General features: G+C 30.6%; 1 protein-coding gene across 1 annotated transcript; it reads left to right on the top strand.

The window, feature by feature from the left end:
* The first annotated feature begins 1031 nt into the window (after nucleotides 1-1031).
* LOC124362618 (putative glucosylceramidase 4) lies at nucleotides 1032-26737 on the top strand. Its single transcript, XM_046817278.1, has 11 exons — nucleotides 1032-1140; nucleotides 6294-6362; nucleotides 8297-8512; nucleotides 11011-11137; nucleotides 11919-12072; nucleotides 14271-14428; nucleotides 16789-17026; nucleotides 17381-17540; nucleotides 18817-18875; nucleotides 19516-19925; nucleotides 26507-26737. The coding sequence occupies exons 2-11, from the start codon at nucleotides 6314-6316 to the stop codon at nucleotides 26604-26606; spliced, it is 1671 nt and encodes a 556-aa protein (XP_046673234.1). The 5' UTR covers nucleotides 1032-1140; nucleotides 6294-6313; the 3' UTR covers nucleotides 26607-26737.
* The last annotated feature ends 54 nt before the right edge of the window (nucleotides 26738-26791 follow it).

Genomic DNA, 26791 nt, shown 5'->3' with positions numbered 1-26791 from the left:
TTTTAAAGTGTCATTAGAAATATACCAGTTTTGCCATAGCCCTGTGAAAAAGCAGATGGAAGGATCCTTATGTGAAAATATATAATTAAAATAAGGTTTCTTTTTGATAACATTAAAAAAAAACAACACTCGACAAAATAATTCTTTATTAAACTTACGTATTAAAGATTAAAGTTATAGTAAAGTATTTCTTTCAACATCAACAATAAGGTTATTTACAAAAATAGAGGAATGCTGAATATGTAATGTTTTTTTACAAAAAAGTAAGGTAAAAAGTAAGAGCCTAACAGAAATATTGTTTTAGCACAAAACATATATTTTTTTACTAACAGGTACAAGTGGTAAATAGCTTATAGCTTGAGATGTCCAAAAACAGCTTGATGCTCATAAGAATGTTCATCTTTTGACACATGTAACTGAACAAATGGTACAACTTTAACCTTGAACTAAATATTAATGAATGAATTACATCCATGTTCCTATAAAAATATTATGTCAAGGTTGTAGTTTCCAACATTTTTTTCAGTTACATGTGTCATAAGATTAGAAATATGAAAATTCTTATTAGCCTCAAGAATGTGATGAAGTGCACAATGTTTTCCCTCTCTTTTTTGTTCCCATTTGACAATATATTGTTAATTTTCAAATATACATGGTTTTGTGAACCATTTTATGTGTGAATTCGAGAATAGAGTGGCTCCAACAGTTGTCATTTTGAAGCAATAAAAACTTTTGTGTAAAAAAATTATTAATTTAGTTTATAAAGCATGAAGAGGAATTCTCATCCAACATCTCTACAACAGAAACATACAAAACTGTATTATTAACAACTGTTACAAAACTGATTGTAAATAAGTCGCACAGGTTGGTTACACATCCGTAAGCAATAAAAACAACTTCAAATTGTTACAGTGGCTATCATATTTTATTAAAATTAGAATATTATTTACTTATGATTCATCTAGTCATAAATGTTATCTTTTTTTAATCTTGAGTGTTTGTACTTTGGATCCCATGAAGCTATTGAGATTTATTCAAGTGGATGGCTTAAGCCGTTACAAACTGTTAGTTGCTCCTGATAATTCTCAGTGATTTATTCTTATCACATGGTGTTCAAAAAGTAAATGTACCTTCAAGGAGGTAAAAACATTGATTGAAATTCATAGCATACACATTATTTAAGGGTTGCTAGTAAAATAATTGACTGGTTTTGAATATTATAAGATAAGTCAATATATTCTAAAGTTACTAAAAAAAACAACTAAAGGAAACTACTAAAGGAACAGATTGATTAATATGGCAATAAAAAAAAGAATAATACTTTTTATTGGTGAAACAAATTAATGAGACAATCAGTGTACAAATATGACATTACAAACTAAATGTTTATATGATCTTTATAAAGCTTTTTATTGAATTTCTTACATGTTGCTGATGTCCAAATAAGAAAAGCCTGTTAGTCTGTAAAGAAAATTTGTTTAATAATAGAAAACAGTTTGTGAATTATGCCATTCTTATTATATACAATTCACATAACTTATCTATAATATAAGAATAATGTTAAAACTTCAAACACTTTTAACAGGTTGTATAAAAATCATGAGAGAATACTAGTAACTGATTAAATGAGAATACTACATTTCCCCTCCAAAAACTTGTTATTTATTATACTACTGTTATAAAAGATTTACCACTTCTAGCCATTATTCATGATAAGATTTTTTTCTGGAAAATTCAATATAAAAATTGAAAAACCCGGAAAGCATTCGGCGTTGCCTAATTTAATTACATGCTTAAAATGAGACATCTTGCGAGCATCTTCTACATCTATCTTTGTCCTATCATTCTCTTCCATAACCTCTATGACCAAACATAAAAATGGAAAAGGTGTTGAAGTGATTGTCTTATGAGACTAAATTAAAAAATGGGGTGTAAGTACAATCAGCTGAAAATAAATTTAGAAACTTAAATATTCAATAATCAAAGTGGATATGCTTGCCAAAAGACTTGTGATGGGCCTGCGTTTTTTAAAACAACTTACCAAGCTATTACAATTTAATTCGTCTATCCTTAGATGAATTAAATTTGTAATAGCTTGATAAGTTGTTACTATATGCAAAAAATTCCCTAGTTATTGGTAATTAAGTGAAATAAAAAAAAATATACAGAAATACACACACACACACACACGACACAAACAAAAACAAAATAATATTTCCAGTATTGTGTTATTCTAGTCCAATAATTCACTTACTAAAACTACCCAGTATTAATGGAGAGATATAGGTAACAGAAGAAGGAATTTTGTAAAATTATGTTTTAAAAAAGTTATTTAAATACTTCAAATTTAATATACAGTTCTTCAGAAAAAACCTTGTTAAAGTTTTTCCAAGCTATAATAAGAAATTTAAACCTTGTAGGTTTTTCTTCCGATTATTTACTTTCAATCATGTTTAAATCTAATATTCCTATATGTTTCATGTTCCATATTTCAAATTGGTTAACATGGGTGGGGAACTTCACTTAAAAAAAACTCAAATATCCAAATGACTTTTTAATATCAATTTGGATTATTGAAGAATGACCACATAACTCCCCCATGGTTCTCGGAATATTTTTTTTTTTTTTATTTCCAAACTCACAGAAACTTTGCTTCTCACTTTAAACACACCTTGTAACAAATGACAGAGACTTTCTATTGCTGGAAAGAATACACCCCCACCTTCTAAGTTCCCTTGTTAGAACTACGTCATCTTCTGAGCCCTCTGTTTGGGTGGCAGCAACCAACCTATCAGGCAAGCCTTCTCTAATCAATCAAACAATCGTTTATATCTCCATTTTACATTATGACATGCATTGACAATAGTCATGTAATATTGTCTAGATAACATTGGTCAGAAACAAGTAATAAACCAAACTATTCCAATTTTTAAGATATTTATTTTTTTGTGGGGGGGGGGGGGGGGGGGGGGGGGGGGGGGGGGGGGGGGGGGGTGGGGGGGGGGGGGTCATTACAATTTTTGAAACTTATTCTTTGAATATTAATATCATAAATTTAAGACAATATGTAAAACAAAGTGAGATTTTTAAAATAATTTTAAACAACAAAAAGATTTTTATGAATGTATATAAGTATAATTTTAACTGATTGCGCGTTGAACTACTACACAATATTAAGCCACAACCCACACAGCGTGAAATCTTAGGATAACAGGTTACAATATAAGATTCTACAGATGAATATTGTACAGTACTTGGAATAAAAATAAAACAGTTTCTAGATTAAAATTGAACAATTTACTGAAATCTCATTGTTGTTTACAAATAACGTTTTTAAAATTGTAGTGTAAACAGATTTAGCGTAGCAGTGTAATGGACCTTGTTTACATTAATAAAGAACACTAAAATTTGGAATATCCTTGTACATTAAAAAACTCTGATAGGGAAAATCAAATCAATAACCCCCTCCCAGTTTACCCTAAAAACCAATGTCCCACAGTTTGTTTGTGAAATATTTTGTGGGATACTTATCTTCCAAATGTAAAACAAACTTTATTGAAGATTTTGTTGAGAAATTATACATTGACTAATCTAAAATTTGCTAATCAAACATGATCATATGGCAATAAATTATTTCTAAAACAATACACTAGTATATAGTTGTGTAAATCACACAACTGAGAGCTTTGATAGTTAAGATTTATGTTAATAAACATTTATACCACATCAATAACAACATCTATTTGGCCTGATATTTTTTGGATAATATCATTTATTTGTTAAATACAACTCACACACATTGGGCCCCAAACCTCACGATCCTTGGGGCACTTCCCAGTAGAAACTCAAACAAATTAGCCATCATCTGACCAGTTTCCCATCAACACATACAAATATTTTGGCAACTTAAATGAACTGATAATACATAACACCAGGGAGTATCTGTCATCACCATAACCAATTTAATAAACATTAAGGACTCTGTATTTGTTGTAGTGTTCTCTGAATCATAAAAATTGTTGGGGAAGATCGGAACGGAATAGTTTCAGCTAATTGATGAAAATTACACTGCCTCTGACTGATATTATGAACAAGTCCTTAGCTCTCAGGGATTATTTTCCAGCTGACCTCTTATAGATTGCCAAAAATAATCCCTATTAAGAAAACAACCACAAAGCACAGAAGAGGCTGGCCACTTTTAGGGACCAATATCTCTTTAAATCAACCCATGCTCCAGAAGATATTTGAAAAAATTGTTTTTAACAAGAGATTAATAACCCACCTCATGGACCAATAATTTTGATCAGTAAACATCAGCCCACAGATTTTTATCACTCTAAAATCTACAACCACAAGCTATCACTGACTTCTTTGAGAATTGTAATTGTGAACCAAATTGAAACTAGAAAAATAGCATCTGCTATTTTTCCTTTGGATTTAAGTAAAAGCTTTCAACACACTTGGGACATAATTTACTTCTCATTAATCCCCCCTCCTTCCCTTCCCCCCCTTTTTTTTCCTACTAGCTGATGACTTTAGGAATCCAAGGCAATGCAATTAAAACCTGGTTCAATAGTTAATTTGAAGAACAGGGACTCAACTAGTAGAGCTGAAATATTCAGCTAATAAACACAGTTTACCATAGGCTAGGGTCAAAACCCCTCAATATAACAAGAGGGATCCCTCAAGGCTCAGTACTTACTGGGTCCAATCTTGTATGTATTGGTGAAACAAATGACCTCCCAGATTACCTAAAGTGCCCTAAATGCCCACTACCACAATGTAACGCTGAATGACACAGCTCTTCATACTTGCTGAAAAAGGAAGCCCTAATGATTTAGATTGTCAAGGGCCTTCACGAGCGCATTAGGCTTTCAATATGGCAAAACAATATTGTCAGGAGAACGATCTTGCCACTAAATGACAGCAAATGCTAAACAAATTCTGTCTGATACAAGAGCTGTCAAACTTTAACCAGGGGTTGCCAATGGTGGAAAGTAGAAGACGAGACCCAAATACCTAGGATTGCATCATTGACCAACATCTGTCCTGGACCCCTCATGTTGGAACATGGTGTGCAGGAAACTGGAGTACTGGCCCTGTATGTTTGTAAAAAGAATAAAAGGTCCCTGGTTGCAAGATCTGTCAACGCGCCATGGGTCGCGTATTTTTGCCCTATTTGACGTCTGTTGTGAGGTATGGGTTTGATAATATGGGGGATGGGTCAAGTTATAGGAAATATTGACTAAAGATTCTAAAACTTCAAAAAGAAAAGCGGTAAGAATATTTGGCAGGTCTAAAATCATCTTGACTCGTGCAGAAGTGGCTTTTTCAAAGACCTTGGAATTCAGGCACAGTGGTGGCATTCTTTACATACAAAACAAAACCATTCTACATGTAATTTAACCACTGATTACAATAGACCTGGGGCGAAATTCATTCATATGGAACCCGCAATGTGGACAGACTTCGTTCTTACAATCCTCATCCGACTCACCATGGGATATAAATATACAACCAGAAGCCATCTTATGGCAGGTGCTAAATTTTACAATCTCCTACCATAGACACCTCAAGAGCATTAACAAGAGGGTCAGCGTTGAATGAGAATCTCAGTGCATGGCTTTGCTGACAAGGACGTTTTACTCCATCGAGAGAATTTTTATAACTGGACATGACATTTTTTAATCTTTATCTATGTTTTTAAAACTAGATAAAATTTTTACATACATATTGACACGATATTCTGTACTCGATGTATATGGAATAAAGTTCTCTTTGATTATTTGATGATGAATTCACAATGTCAACAGAAGGCGGAAGTCAACTGCCTTTTTGTTTAAAAAACATCACTCTCAGACCTGAACTCTAATCTTTGCTATAGGCAACTACATAAACATGTTTTTTAAAACCTGTCCATACAATTCTAACTTAAAACTGTAGAATTTTCTTCAAGATTCTAATATTTTCTTTCGTTGCCAATTTTAAAGATTAGAAAATCAAGACAAAGACAAAATTCTCTTTATTGACATGGACATAGAGTACAGTCATGCTGTCAGAGTTTTTCTTGGGTTCATCATTAAATTGTATCTAGTTAGTTCACAGAAAGCTACAAGTAGGGGGTAGTTACTACTAGTCTTTATTCACATCAAACTTAGCTATTAGTAAACATGGTTAAGCAGTAAGGAAAGTATATTTTTTATTCATTTAACAATTTATAGCTGAGAAAATTATTATGTTGTAAGGTAATAAAATTACTTTATCTTACAATTTATTTATATTTTTTGTTTCAGATTAAAAATCCTGAGTTACAATGTGTAAGAAATATATATTCTCCATATTGTGTTTCATGGCCATAAATGGTAAGGGAGAATCATTTATAAATAATAAAAAAAAAACAAGATTTATTCTTTACATCAAATCTTACACACACAGTAGCATGTATTATGTTATTTACAAATTCCACAAAATCAACTAAATTAGTTAAGTTAATTAATTGTTGAATATTTTATACTTTTGAGTGTGTCTTTGATATTTTTCTTTTCACCTTTAAACATTTTAAAATTAAAAAATAATCACACGTTTATGAGCATAACAAATTTTGCATTATGTGAAAAAAGTTTTGTTTGTGTTTAGTAACTTTTTCAACTATATACAAAGAACCATATTAATAATGACTCATCCCTCAACAAAGGATTTTTTGAGAAGATGTTGCCCAATATTCTACAGTTAACAAAAAAATTTATCCTTCAGAAAATATCATAAGTTATTTTATGTTCTTGTAAATAGTACAAGAGGAACTAATTTTAGCAGAATTTAAAGCCTAATAAGAAATTGACCCTATATATTCAGAGTAACCATAGCATTAATAAAAAGATTTAGTTTGTTTATTATTTTTCTTGTCTCAACCTTGAATTTATTCCCCCTAAATCTAAGCAACATTTTGATATGAGTTACCTTTATGTGTGTGTGTGTTTTTTTTTTTGGATTTTCAGAATTGTTTGCTAGTTAAACAAGTTGATTGATGTTATCTTATCAATTACGAACTCTGTTGTTTGTCTTAATAGGAAGATTACCATAATTCGGTATGACCATGTTATAGGTCTCAACAGGGGAGGAGATGGTTTTCCCAAATTTTTTAAGAAAAATTATAAAATTTTGTTGCAAGTCTATATAATAACTTTAGTACTAAATTATGCTTTACATTTGAACTATTTTATCTTTTTAAAAAATCTACTAAAACAGAAATATTGATTTATAAGTGATAAATTTATATTGTTTACTGTATTTCCACCTTTGGTTGTAGAACTCTTTCAGCCAACTCTAGGATCAGGACTGAGATAGTTGCTGTCTGTTCTGCTGTAAGCATGTCTGTGGATTGAATTGTGAAAGTTTAAAATAGTATCGGAGTGTTCATAATTAGTTCCAATTATTTATTTGCACAATACTCCTTTGTCATCATAAACATCCAAATACAGATAAACATCCTTGTTATTCTCTCTCTCCTTTCCATAGGGTGGCATCTGATCTCCACCCAAAAAGAAAATATTTACTTTTTAAGTAATAGGTTAATTCATGGGCATCATATATGAGGGAAAATTGTTTTAGAGTTATTATGTTTAGATATGGTCAACTCTGTAGTTTATTCAGTGAGAAAAACAAGACTGCAGATAACTTTTTTGGTTGTCTTGTGCTATTTGGTGCCACATTTGGCACTTTGGACAAGGTTGGCGAGTTTTCTTGATGAAATATTGATTTCAGTGTTTTGTGTGGCTGATATAGCCTACAGAATTGGCTATATCATAATTTTATTGTAAACTGCTAAGACTCCATCTCATACTTCCAGGATTTTCAAAAGGCCTTTGAGTATTATGTGTCTGACAAATAAACACTCATTAGGAGAATAATAATAATACTACAACCTTGATTAACTATTTTAAAGAAGAAGGTTAACAAGGTCTGAAACAGTGGAAATACCCCTTCCTTCATGATAAAGGCCTCCCACTCTCGCTCCAAGGGCTAGATTTTCTGCTCTAAAAACAAAAAGATGTTTTCAGTGAATCTTCGCTTTTTTTATTTAATTGTTTCAATATCAAAAATTCACATATTGTACAAGAAAATCTAAATGACATGGTTACGTTTTAATAAATATATATATTTAAAATGAAACATCTATCATAATTTTATTAAAAAATAAAAGTGTTTGATGTTTAATCTCATTGTTATTATGAGGTAAAACTCAACATCGCTGTACTACTGCTGGTTCTTAAACTATTATACTAAAATGCTTTTTCAGATATAGCAAAAACGGATAATATTCCCTGCTCAGCCAGGCTTGAACAATATGGCTACGTTTGTGTGTGCAATGAGACATACTGTGATACTGTGGAGAGACCTTCCCAACTTCCCCGGGGACAATACTACCATTACATGACATCTGAGGACAGTCCAGGTTTTACTAAAACTGTGGGGACATTTGTCAATATCTCTGACATATCCAACATCTCAAGTGGTAAGATTATCTATAAAACAGTAATTTTAAGTCTGTTTTAAAGGAGGGTTCATTTCAGTGTAGTTTATACCTATCAGTTGAACTGGAGAGGTTGGAACTAGCCTTCCCTTCTTCCAAGATGACGAGTTAAGATATAGCTTGCTAACCTACTCATGGTCTTGATAGGATGTAGCCCCTACCACCAACCTTACCCATCCTGAATATACTGTTTCTTCATAAGCAAGTGCTTCATAATGCTTTTCAGGACTAAGAGGAATGAGAGATTTCGCAGCTTCTTGTTTTTCAGTGAATCAAAGAAAAGAAACAAACTTTAAGTTATACTAGTAAGAAGATGATACAGTATATTTCTTATTATTGTAAGAAAATGTTATTCTCCCATATGGAGAACAAATATTTTCCAAATGAATAAACAGTTGACCAAAGTAGGACAAGATAAAAATGTTAATTTTGAAAGCAATAGTTAAATAAAATTTTGAGCAAAGTAAAAAAATTACTCAAAGGTGACATTTGATTATAAAAGTCCTGTTACTTTCTAGTGATGTATTGTTTACTTTGAGTGTTGTTAAAACTGTCAACATTTCCCAGTTTGAACACTCATTTTCTTAATAAGTGCATAACTGAAAGAAAATAGAGACAGCAAATATATAAATAGAAGATTCTGACACATAGTCGCAGTATGCATAGACTGTTCACTGCAGGTTACACCTTTTTATGTCATGTTGACCTGACAAGAAGCAGTTGCCTTTTGTAGTCAAGAGCGACTTTGGTGTGCCTAAATTTCTTACCAATTAATTAATAATTTATTAGTAGTGTTATTTTTCAGATAACTTATACAATTACCAAGCATATTCTGTAATATTATATAATATAGGTACCATTAATATTTGTTTTAAAATATTTTAAAGTTTTTAAGCATTGGTTGTGGGTTGAACAATTTTTATCAGCAGTGAATATATTAAATTTGCATTTGTATAGAGCCTGCTTAAAAAAAAAACTAATTTAAATTTAAACCAACTACATACAATGTTTATTGTTTCCGTAGAATTAATTATGCAATGTGTAATTAAAATAATTTGATCTGAAATAAATATATTTTATTTAAAAAAAAAAAAAACAAAACTCTCTTTCCTTCCACTAAAGTAACTAAAGAGTGGATGGACAGCATTTTTATCTGGATTAATGTTAACAAAATTATGTTTTATATGAATTTTGTATCAGTGGATGGCTATTATCATTTCCAAAGGGGCTGTGCTAGCAACTAACTAATGAACAGTATTTGATGATTATTTTGGTTTTAACTTGGTTTTAGATTTATATATTGACTGTAATGACTCATTTCATACACCCATCTCACATTCATATGAATACTTAATTTAGTTTAGAAATTTTATTAGTAATAATAATTAAGGAATAATTAATTATAAATTGTCTCAAATTTTAATACAAACAATAATAAATACAACATTAAATATATCAAAATTAATCCAAATTCACCTTATTACATATAAAACTCAAAAGTTATAAAGTAAACTAAAGTGATACAGTGTGCAGGAATGATTGTTGAAGAGTGAAGAGAGCAGAGGTTTTAAAAGTTTAGAGGAGAGAGGGATATAGAAGAAGTGAAGCAAGATTAACATTTTAAATAAAGAAACTGGTTACATGTATTCAGCAGTATTTGAAAGGTTACTTTATTAAATTCATATTATCACTGAAGTACAGAGAAGCAGAAGACAGACATTGGGTGAGAAAATTCCTTTTAAGCTTAACAGTGATCCATTGGAAGAACATAAAACCCAGGAACATTCGATTTGGCTAACACTTCAAAATTAATATAATTAAAATTTAACAAAATTATTATTCAAAATTACAATATCTTTTATTAAAAAACAATACCTAATATTTCTATTTCATTAAGCCAGCACGACCACCCTTCCCTAAAAATTAAGAATTGTATTTAAAAATTTACCATTATTGTATCCTCCATCTTGTTCAAAATTCAAACTTGTTTTTAATTTATCATCATTAAAGTTCACATTTGTATCATACTGAGTTATTTATTATTTCTAGCTATAATCATCAGAATACAAATTAAGTTTAACCATTTATTTAAAGTGTTTAGTAGTAGTAGTTTATTACATGACTCAAAATTTGTGTTCAATTTTACAACAAAAAAATGTTATTTGTTTCTGCAAAACATCATCACAATACTGAAATAATGAGCTCTGAGCAGTTCAAAAGTGATAATATTAGAATTTCAATGCTTATTTTTAAGTTGTTTTGTTATGTTTTGAGTTTGTATTTATTTATTTCTGAGTGTAAAGAGCTAATCCTTAGCCAAAACTGAAGACATACAAAAGCACAGTGTCTTGGGATTATCAGTAAACTTGCTATGGACTTACCTTTTGAATATCACTGCATATAGTATAACTAAGTATACATGTCATCTGAAATGAAATACTAAACATTTTTTTATTTGCAAATGCGATCATCTGTTACAGATGTGTCTATCTGGGTGAATAGCTCTGTAACATACCAGACATTCAGTGGGATCGGAGCCGGTATCTCAGACAGTTCAGGCATCAACTTCAACACTCTATCTTCTAATTCGAAGCAGAGATTTATTGAGTATGTTTTTTACTATTGTAATGATGACACATAATCACAATGTTGATTCACTGTAGCAGTTCAGTTGAAATCTATGAAAAAATTGTTCATATTACTCTTACAATTCCAGCCTCTGAGTACTGATTTTAGTTAGACAGTGTTTATTGTGTAACTATTATTAGATGTGGGAGTGTGAGGGTTATATAAATTAATATACAGAATGTCAGTGACAGGATCTGAATTCCCGTTGGGAGAAATCTATGTAAAGATTGTTAATATTACTCTCACAATTCCAGCCTCTAAGTACTGATTGTTTTTAAACGATGTTTATCATGTAACTACTATCAGATGTGGGAGTGTGAGGGTTATATAAATATACAGAATGCCAATGACAGGATATGAATTCTTGTGGGGAGAAAGTTGGAAATACTAACTATTATAAACATATACTTTTATAAATATATTAATAAACAAAAATAAATTTAAATTGAAATTACAATTAACAACAAGATGATTACAAAATGTAAATGGTAAATGGCCTTGATGAAAATGTGACGGGGTGGGTACGAATATGGGATTAATTTTAAATTATTTCAGTTTTAGTTAAGATTTTAAGTCTTCATAATTCTAGATAATTATGAATTCTAAAATATATTAACTAGTTTAAAGTAATTTAAATTTAATTAACTACCTTTTGCTAACATGGTTTAGTTTATTGATGACAAATTAAAAAATGTGATATCATTTTAGGATACATCAATAATTTTATAATGAAATAAGAATTACTAAATATGTGTTTCAGATCTTACTTTGGAGTAAATGGCATAGAGTATACTTTTGGGAGAATTCCTGTAGCAGCTACAGACTTCTCAATGAGATTTTATTCCTATGACGATGTACCTGGAGATGTTGATTTAAAATACTTTAACCTAACAGAAGAGGACTTCACTCTCAAGGTTAATGTACTGTAATCTTTATATTTAATGGAAAACATTTGGTTAAATATTTTGAACGAGTTGTAATGGATGCTATGAAATGCTACAAGACGTAGATTTGTAAAACTTCCCTACAAATTGTAATTAGAAACCACGATTTATTGTGAATTTAAAATAAAGTAACTTTTTATTTTCAGTTGCCATAGAAGGAAAGAATTATTCAAATTAAGTAAATTATCATTTTGTCTTATTATTTGAATAATAAATACACAATTTTACGTATTCTTTACAATAAAATTTAATACTAGCAAAATAAAAGTTTATTATTTGTATAAAAGAAATATGTTTGTAGTCAAAATAAAGTCTGGCTTAAAATAAAGACTAAAAAAAATAAAAACAAGAAAAATTTTCTGACTCGAATAATTTTGAAATCTTATTCTTTGATTTTAAATAAAAGTTAAAGGTCGGTTATATCCGTAGTTATATTCTGGTTAAACTACCTAAAATCTTAACATTTTGATTAAAACTATTTAGAATTAATGACATATTTTGGTGTGATTCTTTATAGTAAAATAAAAAGTTGTGTTTCAATACATTTTCTGCAGATCTTTTAAGTTTTGGTCTTCTACAGTTATACCATTCGAAAGCAAAATTGCTGTATTTTGAAACAGTTTTAATTGATTGTCAGAGCTTTTTACTGTTGCTACTTGCACTGGCTACACATATAAATATAGTCTGCTCTGTTTACAATATCTCAGCATGTAAAATAGTATTTTACAAATACTATTTTATAATGTATTTCCAACACTATCATTACTGTTTGTTTTATTATTACTATTTTGCTTATAACATGATTAAAGACTAGCCTGTAAACTAAACAAACTAAATTTACTACTGTCTGAATTCGAAAATCAGTTTTTTGATAGTAAGTACTGCAATAATGAGGTAACATTTTTAGTTATGCAGGTTTTTCTACTATAATCATGTATGAATGAAACAAAGTCTTTGTCCTGTGTGGAGTAAATGAAAAACTACACTTGATAGCTCATACTTTTATTTACGTTGTTTTTTTTCATCATAAACGGTTGCTGAAGAATGTTTAAAACATTTGTTATTTAAAATAATTGTAATATCAAAAATAGAATAATACAATTTCAAAAACAATAAAACACAAGTTTTATATATCATATGAATGTTGAAGTCTAAAAACAAAATAAATTTAGAAGTAAACTGTAGCCTGGTTTCTTTGAACATGACAGTAAAAATCCATTGTACTTAGTTCAACCAGTAAACTATTAAGTGATATTTTCAGCAAAATGATTTGCTAATTTTTGGTCCATCTTCCACCAAATCAACTAGGACAATGTGTAAATAATAGTTACATATTACTGCGTAGGAATAGATACTATGAGTGTGGGATTAAAATATTAATATGGGATTGTAAAATAATGGAATAAGGTACTTTATTGTTTAATCTAGAGTTAAAATGTTGGTGGAATAATTGATTTCAAGTTTTGGAACAAATGCACAAATGCAGCATTTATTTTCATAGTTTCAATCTGTACTCACTACCTTGTTCAAAATTCCCACTTCTAACAATTATTTTTAACACTTTATACATATATAAATACATAGACGGAAGTATTTTAATGTTGCATAAAGAATGCTTACCTCTCATATAGTCATTTATTTTTTATTCTTATAGTGATTTTGTGGTGTAATTAAAAATATTACACCTAAACTCTCCTCCAATACACAGTGCCATTCTCTATTCTGCTGTACTTAGTGATAAATGAAGAGTTATTGTTAAGATATTGTTACAATATCTTACCTTATCTTATTGTTATCAATAACTTTAATAGTAAAAGTCATTTAGATTTGTAAGCTTATTAATTTAGTGTTCAGTATGCTTCTCCCATGCCAATTCTTTGACAGACATTATCATAAAAGTTTAATTTTTTCTTATACTTCAGAGTAATCAGAATTTGTGCTGAGTTTGTTAAACACTGTGTAAGCACACCGTTTAATTTTAGATACAGTACAGCCACACTCCTCTCTCTCTCCGCTAAATAACTTTGAAGCAATTATGGAAAATTCCTCTTGTACCATAGTTATTAACTTTTTAGTACATAGGTATTCATGTTAGATTGTATAAAAAAAGTTAAGTATTATCTAAAAATATCATTTATAACACCTCAAAATAACATAACCCAATCCAGATACCCCTGATCAAGATGGCAATGGCTGCAAGTAAGAGGGGTTTAAAACTTGTGGCCACCCCATGGACACCTCCTTCTTGGATGAAAACAAATAATAATTCAAGAATTGCCTATCTCTATTCACAATATCACCACACATGGACAGCATATTTGCTGAAGTAAGTATAGTAAGTCAGATATAATATATAATAGTATTCCTTTTTAATATTTTAAAGTCAAGTTTGTATCTTTAGAATACCATCAAACTTTGAACTTGGAATCTGGAAAACTTTAAAAAATCACTCGAAAAAAAAATATAAATGCAATATTACAAATCTATTTTTTCATCTATTTATATCAAAATAAAGCTGGAATTATGAACTTATTAAATCAGTTTTTACTACACCAAAAATGAAATAAAACATGAAATTTACTGGTGGAAAAAGTTACCCAAACTTTGCCTAGTAAAGTGCATTTGCGTAAATAATACTTTGTATCATAGAACAAAACTTTCTGGGATTTAGACAATAGCAATACAGTGAAAAGACATGTAGGCCTACATTCTAATAATTTTTACTAAGCACATACATTTTCAAAAGTTGGAAGCTTTGGAGATTATATTCATGCTTTCTTAATCTCTTATAGATGGATTATCTAGATGTGAAACGGGCCCTGGTTGCACAGTAGACAAATGTTGCTTCACGCATGCGTGACCCGCTTATCTGATCAGCACAGACAGTCACTTCTGTCTGCTTCATGATTAAAATATTTACCAGTGTGGCTAAAAACATAATTAATTATCATTGCTTAAAATGGACAAAGCAAATGCTTTGGTATCGAAAACTGTATAAAAACTGATTAAATAATAATCAAGTTTATATAGATACAGTACCCCAGTTATGTTAACAAAGTACAATAAAAGCCTAGAAACACATCCAACCAATATCTGCAATAGTGATAGTAGTCTACTAACTGGCGGCACCTGCCGTCCCACTCCTCATACCCCACCCAGCCGACACTTTTCTTCAAACCCTCACCTCTCTATGCACGAACCGTTTCATGTCTAGATAATCTATCTATAATTTTGTGTGTACTATGACGATATAAATTTAAAAAAGTTACCTTAACTACTTGTCTCAGCTAGGGTATATAACTGCAAGAGACTTCACTGATAGTCAAAGAACACAAATTAAGTATCCAAATTTTTCGATGGTATTATTATGGGGTTTTCTAACCACATCTTGCAAATATACAAAAAAATTTAAAAAATACAAAAAAGTCATGCAAAATAATAAAGAAAAGTGTTATTAGATTCTGATTTAGAATCCATCCAAACTTTTCATTTAGGCAAAAGTAATGATGAATGATCCATCTTAATGAATGAACCTGATATCAAAACTTTAAAGTGAAGTCATAAGTAAGGATTATGATTGTTCATAACTCTAAAACGTCCTGAAAGAAAAGGACAAAGAGCTTGACCGTGTGCAACAAAGTGAAGACCTTCGGCGTCGCCAATAACGCCAACTTTTCATAATAAATATTTAAAATAATACCAGATGCAATTAATTAAAAAATCTATAATGCCAGTACCTAATGTAAAAGGAAACAAATGGGGAAATTATAAAGATAGGATAGGACAGGAAAAATAGTAAATGACTAGTAAGGTCTACTAAACATGAAAATGACATGAAGACCGGACTAATGAAGATCCATAAAACAATTGAATTCATGGTCATGAATACATGGAGTGATATCTTGGTTGTCAACAAGGAGATCAAGTATTTACAAACAGTTACAAGAGAAAAAAGCTGGAGAAGAGCCTCGAGGTCAAACGTTGAAAAGTGGATTTCCCCAGTGAGGAAAATCATGATAAGAGTTCAATACTCCGATCTAACCACCTAAACAATCCAAAAATAGATAGATTACAATTAGAAGGGACAGTGTAAATATGCCTGGAAAAAAGAAGGTGAACTCTACAGTAGTAGGGATTTTGGGAAACCTCACAGTAAAAGGCATAGGCTAATCTCAAAACTCCTAATGGGGTGGAGGACAGACTAGTCTGAAGGCAAAGAGGTTGAGCAGGAAGTGGTAGTGACATAAGGTAAATGTTGTCAACAAGCCAGGTGAAAGTCTTTTGTATAGATTGTTTTGAAAATCTATTAAGAAACATCACCCAAAGACCTCAGGAACGTTTAAAAACAAAATTTGGAATAGGAATCTTATTCTAGTGTCCACCAAATACAGTGATTCAACAGGACCTTGAAATGTCATTGCTGCAGCTGTAGGGATACCAAAGGAGAAATAAGTTTTGCTTTGCCATCTTGTTAGATAAAAAAAAAAAATAATTTCTAGCTGTTTCTTGGAATTTATTAAAATAAACTGATTAAAAATAACCAATATTCTGGTGTATTGTATTAATAACAAATTAATTAATTTTCGTAATTTTTTATCTATTTAATAATGATTTTGCAGACAGTTTATCATTACTATGCTTCCGTCAGTTCTACTTAAAAAACAATGTACCTTTGGTGAATTACAGATACTTTGAAGCCTATAGTGAAAATGGGATAAACTTCTGGGGCTTAAGTCAAGGTAATGAACTGATACTTGGCATGATGGTCCACTTTCCAATGCCAAACTTGGCAATGATGCCAGACCAACTTCGCTCCTGGACTAAATATCATCTTGGACCTATGCTTAGAGCATCAAATTTCAAAGATGTAAAAGTTATCACATTGGATGATGAACGACCCTTCTTACCTTGGTTCAGTAACAATGTAAGTTTTAACTATGCATAATAAATGTAAGTTTTAACTATGCATAATAAATAACTACTGTATGATTTTTGCCAGTCTCCAAAATGTAATGTATGTGATTCTATTATTAGAACAAGGGAGAATATTGAAATTGTATTTCTTCTTATTTACTATGATGTAGTAAATACTCTTGTTTCTTTTGGTAAATTTATATTAGTACTTACTGTCAGTTTACATATTCTTTAAACTTAAAGTATAAATAATCTTCAAATATTTGTAACTATACAAAAGATATTATTTAAGTGTTTTTGATAACGAAACTACTCATTAGAGTCTTCCTAAATGTTGTAGTTCTATAACTAAACTACATTTCAGGTATTTTCTGACAAAGAAGCTGCTCAATACATTGATGGAATTGCCTTACACAGTTACTTTGATAGTGACAGCAATATTGATTACCTTCAAGAGTTCCATAACAATTACCCTGACAAATTCATATTGTACACAGAAAACAGTCTAAGAGGATTTGGAAGCAGTAAGTATTTTCTTTTTTAGTTTTAAAATTTTGGGTAGCCTACCAAGTTACCCTTTGGGTGATGACACAAAATTGTGTTTAGGTTTGAGGTATACCAGTGAATTTTACCTAGGGATTGCTGAAGGATACCTGACCGTATTAAGCTATTGCACAGTATTAAACATATTTGTTTCTAACTTCCTTATTATTTTGTAAAAATTTATGATTTCTTAATTGCGTATAAATTAATTATACAGCCAGATAAACTCTAACATCATGTAAAGCAAATGTATAAAAAATAATTATACAAAATGTACTTACCAAATATTAAACTTTCCCATTTGATTTGGAAAAATATTTTCTTAAAAAATCCTGAATAGGTGTTTCTTCTATTCACATTTGGTACCACATTGAATACCAAAATTATATATTTTTTACATTTGCCACACATTTTAAAGTTGATAGTTAATATTTTATTTAATAATCTTATAATGAAATTAGAAATTCAAATTTCAACGAAGATTTATTATTATAATGATAATGAAAAGATTAAGAAGTTTACAGTCTACAGTTTTCTATTCAAATCAGAGTTGGTGTTATTTTTTTCATTTTCAAACAGATAAATCCCAACACAAAATCAAACTAATAACTTCACATCTAAACACAAACATTAATTTTAAGCAGATGAATACGATGATGAAGTGAGTAAAAATCTCAGTAATTGTCAACACTTTTTCAATTTAGAGCCAAACACACCCTGTATTTAACAATTTAGTATTATTTATATATTCTTAATATGTTTTGCTGTACTCAATTTAATTATAAATATGATTAATTTGACTGAATAATAAAAAAATGTTATTCAAAGTGTCCTGATATCTGGACATTAGTAAGATATGTTAACATTTCTCGACAGTTATGGCAGGTCCAGATTAGGTAGTTAGCACCCAGAGGAAGAATTGAAAAACTAGATAATTTTTTTGGTATTTGTAATATGCTAATTCGTACAGGTAATATGAACAGGTACGGTGATTGGTATTTTCACATAATACTGACACTTGCTCTCCAGTAAATTAATGAACTGTGGTAGGAATAAACAGGTCTATCCCACTCTATATAATTGTTTTACTGAAGTACTGCATGCCAAACTAGACTGGCCCATGGATTACAAAACATTCTTTGTAGCCAACATGTTGAACATTTTTCAATCACAATAAAATAAATACTATTTAAATATATATTACATTTATCTTGAGCTTAAAGGTATGACAGTAACAAGTGGATCTTATATTTGCAGAAGCAGTTAAATTAGGCAGCTGGGATGATGCTACTAATTATATCACCAATTTATTTCAGGTAAGCTCAGTACATATCATTTTCACCACCTGAGCTGTACATTGTTAACTGAGGTAGTCAAATTGTTAACCAATGGCAGATCACGATATTTGCACACACGTCCTAACATAAGAAATTCAATTTCCAGACTCACCTGTATTTGTGAACTAAATGTGGAATATTGTGTACCATCATACAGAAAAATGTTGAAGCTAGATTAAAAAAAAGAAACAAAATGTGCTGTAATTTATTGTGATCTATTCTAATCTGATCACTGCTAGGAGCAATATATTGTCAGGTTCTGCAATGCGTTAAAGTACTTGTATGTAAGATTTTTTCCAGCATTATTAGATACATTAAAATTACAGTTATGAATCTTTATGTTAAAATTATACATTTAAATAAAAAAAATTACATTTATGAAATAAAATGGAAGTAGGTTTTTGTTATAGCTTGCAATACTGAGTCATACATTGTTTCTGACAATTAGATTTGTAACTGCCGAATATCAAAACAGATCTTTATTATTTTAGTGATTGGACTGATGTCTAAGTGATTGGCTAAGTAAAGTCTGTGATTTGTATACATATTTGGCAAGAGCCATTTGTCTCTGTATTACGTATTCTAATATTAAGATATGAATTGTGTATTTTTTGTACAGACATTTAATCATTGGGTTGTTGGTTATATGGACTGGAATATAGTCCTTGACGAGAATGGTGGACCCTCAGAGGGCAACTCTACACATCTTGATTCTCCAGTCATAATTAATGTAACCAATGGTGAATTTTACAAACAACCTTTATTTTACGCTTTGGGACATTTCTCCAAGTTCCTGCCTCCAGGATCCATTCGAGTTCATGTCACAACTAACCAAAACATCTCTGATATCAGTAAAGAGGAAGAACAGTTTCTTGATCAAATTTTAAGAGAACAATCAGATGCAGCAACTTCTCCGACAGGACAACCAGGTCCACCCGGGCCTGGACCTACCACTGCTCCCAGTACCACGATCCTCGCTCTGGGGGCTGTAAACCCAGATAACAGCCACACTCTCATTATATACAACCCGTAAGTGTTGAAACTCATCTCTCTTCACTTTTAGAATTATGTTAAGTTAACCCTTTAAGTGCCAAAATTTCAACAGTGTTGTTTCAGGCTACTGCCGCGGTTATTTGTCATGCTCAGAGCTGCTCCACAGTCAATGCAAATGTGTTCCTCACCCACCACGATCAAATTTAGCTATATATTCATTTACCAAACTGCTATAAGAATTTCTTGAACCGTCACATCAGGTCGTGGTTGGTAAAATGACTTTTCATCCCGATTACCATCATTCTCAGAAAAGTTACACACTGCTGATTGCCTTACTTACAACAATGCATCCAGACAAATATAAATTGTAAAAACGTACTTATCGTTATTACAACTAATTCCAACTACACCAACTGAACTACAATCAAAATAGAAAAAAACTTGCAGATCCAACTTCAAAAATGCAATTAAAAAATCTGGTAAACAATAACGTCCAGGTAAAACTTCACCAATTTGCTTCAGTGATAGTTCCTCAGTTGACTGTTAGTGTGTTGTAGCAATTAAACATTATTTATTATGGATTTGTAGTAGTTCAAATAAAAACTACTAGAGTCTAATGTGTATAATTTTACAGCTGCTAGGTGTCGTTTAGCAAAGCAGTTGTTTGAAATGTGTTAACACGGGTGTGGCAGTTGTATGCAAAAGTGAGATCACCTGTGTTAACATGGCCATGGCAGTTAAGGAGTTAAATGATGGCAGTGAATATTAAGACATTACAGTCACTAAATCAAAAATTTATTTTTATTTTATTTTCATTAACCCTAGAAGTGGCAGTCAGAATTCCAATATTTTGAAATTTATTAGTTTCTTAAACAGACGTTGTTTTATAAATACACATACAATCTTTTCACCATGTTCATTGTAAGATAAAAACTTCAAAATTAATAGAATAGCAGAAAATTTTAAATTGTGTATATTGCTTATATAACTTATTTTTATGTAGAAAACAAATAATTAATGTGATTGTTTGAATTGTAAAACCTAAACAAATTGTGATTAAAACTTGAGTTGAAGTTTTAGCTTAAATAAGTACGGAAAAATGTAACTTCAACAGATGATTAGAATGAATTTTTGAAAGAACCATACAAATGTTTGTATATATTGCCTGGTGTGTATATATATATATATATATATATATATATCTCAATAAAAAAATGCTATAGTTTATCATCAGATGAAATAAAAATGTAAATATATATTGAACAATACAATTTCACACTTCAGATTACACCTCATGATAATATATATAGCTATATATATATATATATATATATATATATATACTAATATATATATAGGGTGTATATTTATGTCTGGAAACACCCAAATATATCCTTTAATAATTTAAATATAAATTTGAAACCTCTTACAATCGTGATAGAGATTGGGCATCTACTTTTTGGAACAATGTTTTGTTATGTTCACACCAACGGGGGACGTCCTGCCGAGGGTATCGTGAATATTCTTAATGGAAGCCTATACCTTGTGAGATACATAATTTTAAAGGTAATAGCTTACTGAATTGAATGCCACAAACCGCATCTCAAAGGAAATTATTCTATCAGAAAATAGAGCATTTTTAGTATTGAAAATTTTTTACTGATGTTCAACAATGTAATTTTAAACATGGTTCTTGCCACAAAATGTGTTACACTAATTTTTTAGCATTTTTTTAAATGTTCAATTAAATAAAACAAAAAATTTGTCATTTTAAGCTGGTTCTATTAGCACAAATTTGCCAGTTTTTATTACAGTACAATTATGGAAATACTTATGTTTATTGATTTCTTATTACAAATAAAAAAATAATGTATGCTGTTAGAAAAGTCTTACAACAAACGTTTTAACCTGCATTTGGTGTCAAAGCAATTGTTCGAAACTGTGTTCCACTGTGTTCCTTCTACGGTTTGACAATGAGCCAATCTTGTGTAAAATGATTCGACAGAGTTTTTGCCTAACAATTTCTTCAGTTATCAAAGCAATCTACCTCTATAATCCTGTTTCTTAGGTCTTCCAAATTATGAGGCTTTCTTCTATAAACATTGGATTTTAAATGACCCCATAGGAAATAATCGATTGGTGACAAATCCGGAGATCTTGGAGGCCATGTCGATTTCTCCTCTTCTGCCAATCCATTTATGAGGAAACCTTAAATCCAAATACTCTCTTACCTGTCTCCCATAATGGGGTGGAGCACCATCCTGCTGAAACCATACATTATCAAAGTATTCTCCTGATGCAATTTGAAATAGCTGGGATTATTTCATTTTGGAGCATATTGTAGTAAAGTTCGGCATTTAAATTTCCATTGATGAAAAAGGGTCCAACAATTTTGTTACCTAAAATTCCACACCATACGTTCAGTTTTTGTGGTTGCTGTGAATGGGACTCAGTAATCCAATGTGGGTTTTCACTAGCCCAGTAACGGCAATTGTGCCTGTTAACATTGCCATTTAGGAAAAAAGTTGCCTCATCAGAAAATAGTATGTTTTGGTCAGAAAATCTCTATTGTCATCACATTTTGCGCATCACAAGTTCCACAAAACTCAACTCTTCTGTCGTAATCATCCTCACTTAACTGTTGGACTAAATGCACTTTATATGGTTTGTATTTATTAATTTTCAAAAAATCTTACTCACAGACATAGGTGCATATCATGTTGCTGTGCAGCTTTTCTGAGCGATGTATGTGGGTCTTCAATAAATGTTTTGCAAAACTTCTAGTGCATGTTCTTCATCTGTTTTGCAGATTGTATCCTACCCGACTTAGGCCGATTACGTACACTCCCTGTCATTTCAAAACGCTCAATAGTTTTTGATATTGTTGAAACACTTATGGGATTCCTTTCTGGGAAAGTGTCATTAAACAAATTACAAACTTCCCGATAAGATCTTTGACGATCGCCATATCCTCGCATCATCAACAACAGAGTAATTCGTTCTCTTTCAGACAATTCCATTAAAATGCCAAATAAAAACTGAACTACTGTAATTAGATAACTTGTTGACAGCAATGCTTCAGAGACACTGATTAACTCGACAGGAATGATATGACCTTTGTCCATTTGTAATTTCCCAAGCTTAGACCTGTACTAGTGAAAGCTCCATGCTCAACAAACTGAAACCTGTAGAGCAGATGATTAATAACACAATAATGTTTCTCATAGGCTAGTGACCTTTGTCTCTTTAAACCTTCCTGCTGACTGGAAAACACCAAGTACAGATTCATAAGTAATCAGAGAAAAGTGACTCATAAGTTTTATTCATTGTTAATAAAAACTGGTAAATTTGTACTAATGAAATAACCAGCTTAAAAATAAAATTGTTTTATTTTATTTTAATTGAACATCTTAAAAAATGCTAAAAAATTAGTGTAACACATTTTGTGGCAAGAACCATGTTAAAATTACATTGTTGAACATCAGTAAATTTTCAATACTAAAAAATGCCCGCCCTATTTTCTGATAGAATATTACCTTTGAGATAGCGGTTTGTGGCATTCAATTCAGTAATGCTATTACCTTTAAAATTATGTATCACAGAGTATAGGCTTCCATTAAGAATATTCACGATACCCTCGGCAGTACATCCCCCGTTGGTGGTGTGACATAACAAAAACATTGTTCCAAAAAGTAGATGCCCAATCTCTATCACGATTGTAAGAGGTTTCAAATTTATATTTAAATTATTAAAGGATATATTTGGGTGTTTCCAGACATAATATACACCCTGTATATATTATATATATTATATAATATATATATATATATATATATATACTATTATTGTTTTATTACAATGTCAACACGCACACCAAACAGTAAACAAACTGAACTGACACAGAGCTTTAGTGATGCAACAACCTTCAAAATAGTTGCTTTTGAAAGAGCTGTGTCATTACCAATTACAATTACAAAGGTAATCAAATGATATTACAGATCATAGGCTTTGGTTGGGTATAAATATCATTACTAAAAATTGTTTTATATCATATGTACATATAAAGTAAGATTCATCGGTTTCTGACTACAGAACCGTTTGTATGTAGTTTTCTAAATAAGACATAATTTCAAAATCTGTTACATTAAAACCAACCCCTAATAAAAACACTCTATTGATCATAGGTGCTCCAGAATTGAAACTTTTCAGTTACACTACTCTACAGTTTCTACAGAAAATAATAACTCTGAAATTGTTTAAGTTACTGAATTTTATTGATGCAACTGGTCAACTGTCTAAGTCTTGACTCTTGCAAATTATTATAGTTTATATTTAACTATATGTAGTCAAATAAATGATGGTAAATTTTGTTTTATATATGAAAACAAAAGTTAAGAATCTCCTCTTTTCATTGATTTCATTCATGGTATGTTAGGGGATAACATAGTTTTATAAACATTAAATCATGTATTAAAATAAAATAGTATAGGATCATCAGAAATCCTAAATCGATGGTTGCCACATTTAAAATTAACTGTGTGAACAAGATGCAATTAATAAATTTGAAATCTATCCGCATAAGACTATATAGCTTTGTAAAATTTACTATTTTTTTATAAGAAAATGTAATGAATTATTTCAAAGAAATTGTATGATAATAGTACATGAAAGTAACATTTGTCAAATGTTAACTTGCAACTAGAGACAATCTTAAAATTTTGGGGTCCATTTGTTCCCCACCGGGTTTACTCACAAGGTTTAATTAATTTCAAGTGAATATGCGCAAAATGAATAAATACTCATTCATCACCAAACACAAACTCAGAGGCATCGTTAATAAATTTTGTTATTTAGTTATACATATAGGCAATCGTCATCGTATGCCTGTATTTCAATATTCCATACGCACATGTCACTAAAAACCAATAAATTGTAATAAAATCTTGTTTTTTCAAGGAAGAACCTTGTACCATTGTTGTAAAAAGTTACCTAAGTAATGCAAAGTAAAATTTGTATTCATTATTTTTAATTTTTTTTTAATAAAGTGCAAATACATTTAGTTTCAGGTGTTTTTACCTACTTTATTTTTTTCTGAGTTAAAACTGTAAGGAAGTAACCATCATAATTATGTAAGTATTAATCATGTTCTAAATACTTACGTAATCAAGACTTAGGAAATATGTCACTTGAAAATAAAAATATATATACAACGTATTTGATTCATTAACATACCTACATTTTAGCGTATGAAAATAACAATGGCTTACTTAACTATACATAAAATTAAAAATGAACAATTTACTGTCCGGATTTATTTACAAAATATACACATCACTCTACAGTTGTACTTAGGCTTAGGTCTACTCTTTGTAGTATGATACTTGTAACAACACAAGCTAGGATGGAGTCCTGGTCTGCATGGGCCTAGGCCAAGGCCTAACCCTACCTGGTGCTAAAAGTTCGTTGTTCAGCCTCTTTATCTAAATCACTTTCGTCCTCAGAAATAGCAAAATCAGGATCAATATCATCATTGACACTATAAAAATCAAACAGTGCATCCTCAATGTCTTCATCGTGCAAAACATTGATCAGGGGTATCTGGATTGGGTTATGTTATTTTGAGGTGTTATAAATGATATGCATTACATTGCAGCCTCAGCTCCTTGACGCCATTTCAATTGAAAAATGAAAACTCACTTAACATATTTCTTAATAAAATAATCATAATACATCTGTATCTATTCCTAAACAAACGAAATCAAAACAAATGATTAACCAAACAGCAGAGGACGCTACAAGTCATTGGCCAGCTGAAAATAATCACTATGAAGTTTTTCAACTACGAATCGTAATAATGCCTAAAGTGAAACCGTAGAGGAAGGTAACTGGTGTCTTGCTATTTAAAACTCTTTTACAACGAGACGTTACATCAAACAAATATGAGTCTGAATGACTCTTTTGGTTAGATATTCACATTGCAACAGGTGTCAGATTCAGGCTGGTCTTAGACTGGCATGGCAGAGATAGCGATGTTGAACTGAGTTTGCCTATGGACCCCAAAAGGTTAAGATTCAAAATAAGAACTATTTTGTTATCAAACCGAGCTAATCATATAAAGGGTCATCACATTATATCTATTGTGCCATGGGAAATATTATAAAAATGTACAGCAACCCATAAGATGTAAGGTTGAACATTTATAACATTGTAGGATACAAGTATGCCTGTTATTTAAGAAATAAAGACATTGCTCATTCCACATACATATAAAATTAACAAGTCCTGACACTCCTGATAATTGAAACTGAGAGAATAACAAATATGTGTATCTCTATATATTCAATATTGTAAGCAGTGCATAATAATACAAGGCTCTTCTCAAAAAAATATTATTTATATTTTCTGTTTTTACCTGGATTTGTGCAGTTAATAGTTTTTATGTGTACATTGTGGAAGATAGAAAGTGTTATTTTATTCAATTTAGAGACTGTCTGTAAAAATTTGAAGTGCTAGTTCTATATTTTTTAAAATAATTTAAAGTGAAATTTAAAAAAATAATAAAAAAAGTTAAGTACAATTATCGAATGAGAAAATACCTGATTTATCCATGTTGACAGGAGGTCAGAGCAGGTGAATGTGACAGTAACAGATGAAAGAGTGGGAACATTTCAAGAGACTATACCTCCACATTCTCTCAACTCATTTGTTTACTGGTGATATTCAACACAGCATCTTCACTGTAACTTGTAGCATAGCAACTCGTGATAGTGTCAATGATCCAACAAGCACAGCTTCTCTAATGTTAAGAATTAGAATAATGTACTTTTTATTAAGTATTGTACTGACTTTAAAATAAGAAGATGGCTCCAGTTATGTTAATAAATAGAAAATAAATGGAAATT

This window comes from Homalodisca vitripennis, chromosome 5 (genome assembly GCF_021130785.1).
Source record: "Homalodisca vitripennis isolate AUS2020 chromosome 5, UT_GWSS_2.1, whole genome shotgun sequence".
NCBI lineage: Eukaryota > Metazoa > Arthropoda > Insecta > Hemiptera > Cicadellidae > Homalodisca > Homalodisca vitripennis.
This window is presented reverse-complemented; position numbering and strand designations above follow the sequence as displayed.

What these genes read in the sequence shown, in the direction of transcription:
- LOC124362618 (XM_046817278.1), top strand. Translation starts at nt 6,314, where the DNA reads ATGTGTAAGAAATATATATTCTCCATATTGTGTTTCATGGCCATAAAT. An exon ending in TCTAAGAGGATTTGGAAGCA is followed by an intron (nt 17,541 to 18,816) that starts GTAAGTATTTTC and finishes TTATATTTGCAG; the next exon opens with AAGCAGTTAAATTAGGCAGC. An exon ending in ATATCACCAATTTATTTCAG is followed by an intron (nt 18,876 to 19,515) that starts GTAAGCTCAGTA and finishes TTTTTTGTACAG; the next exon opens with ACATTTAATCATTGGGTTGT.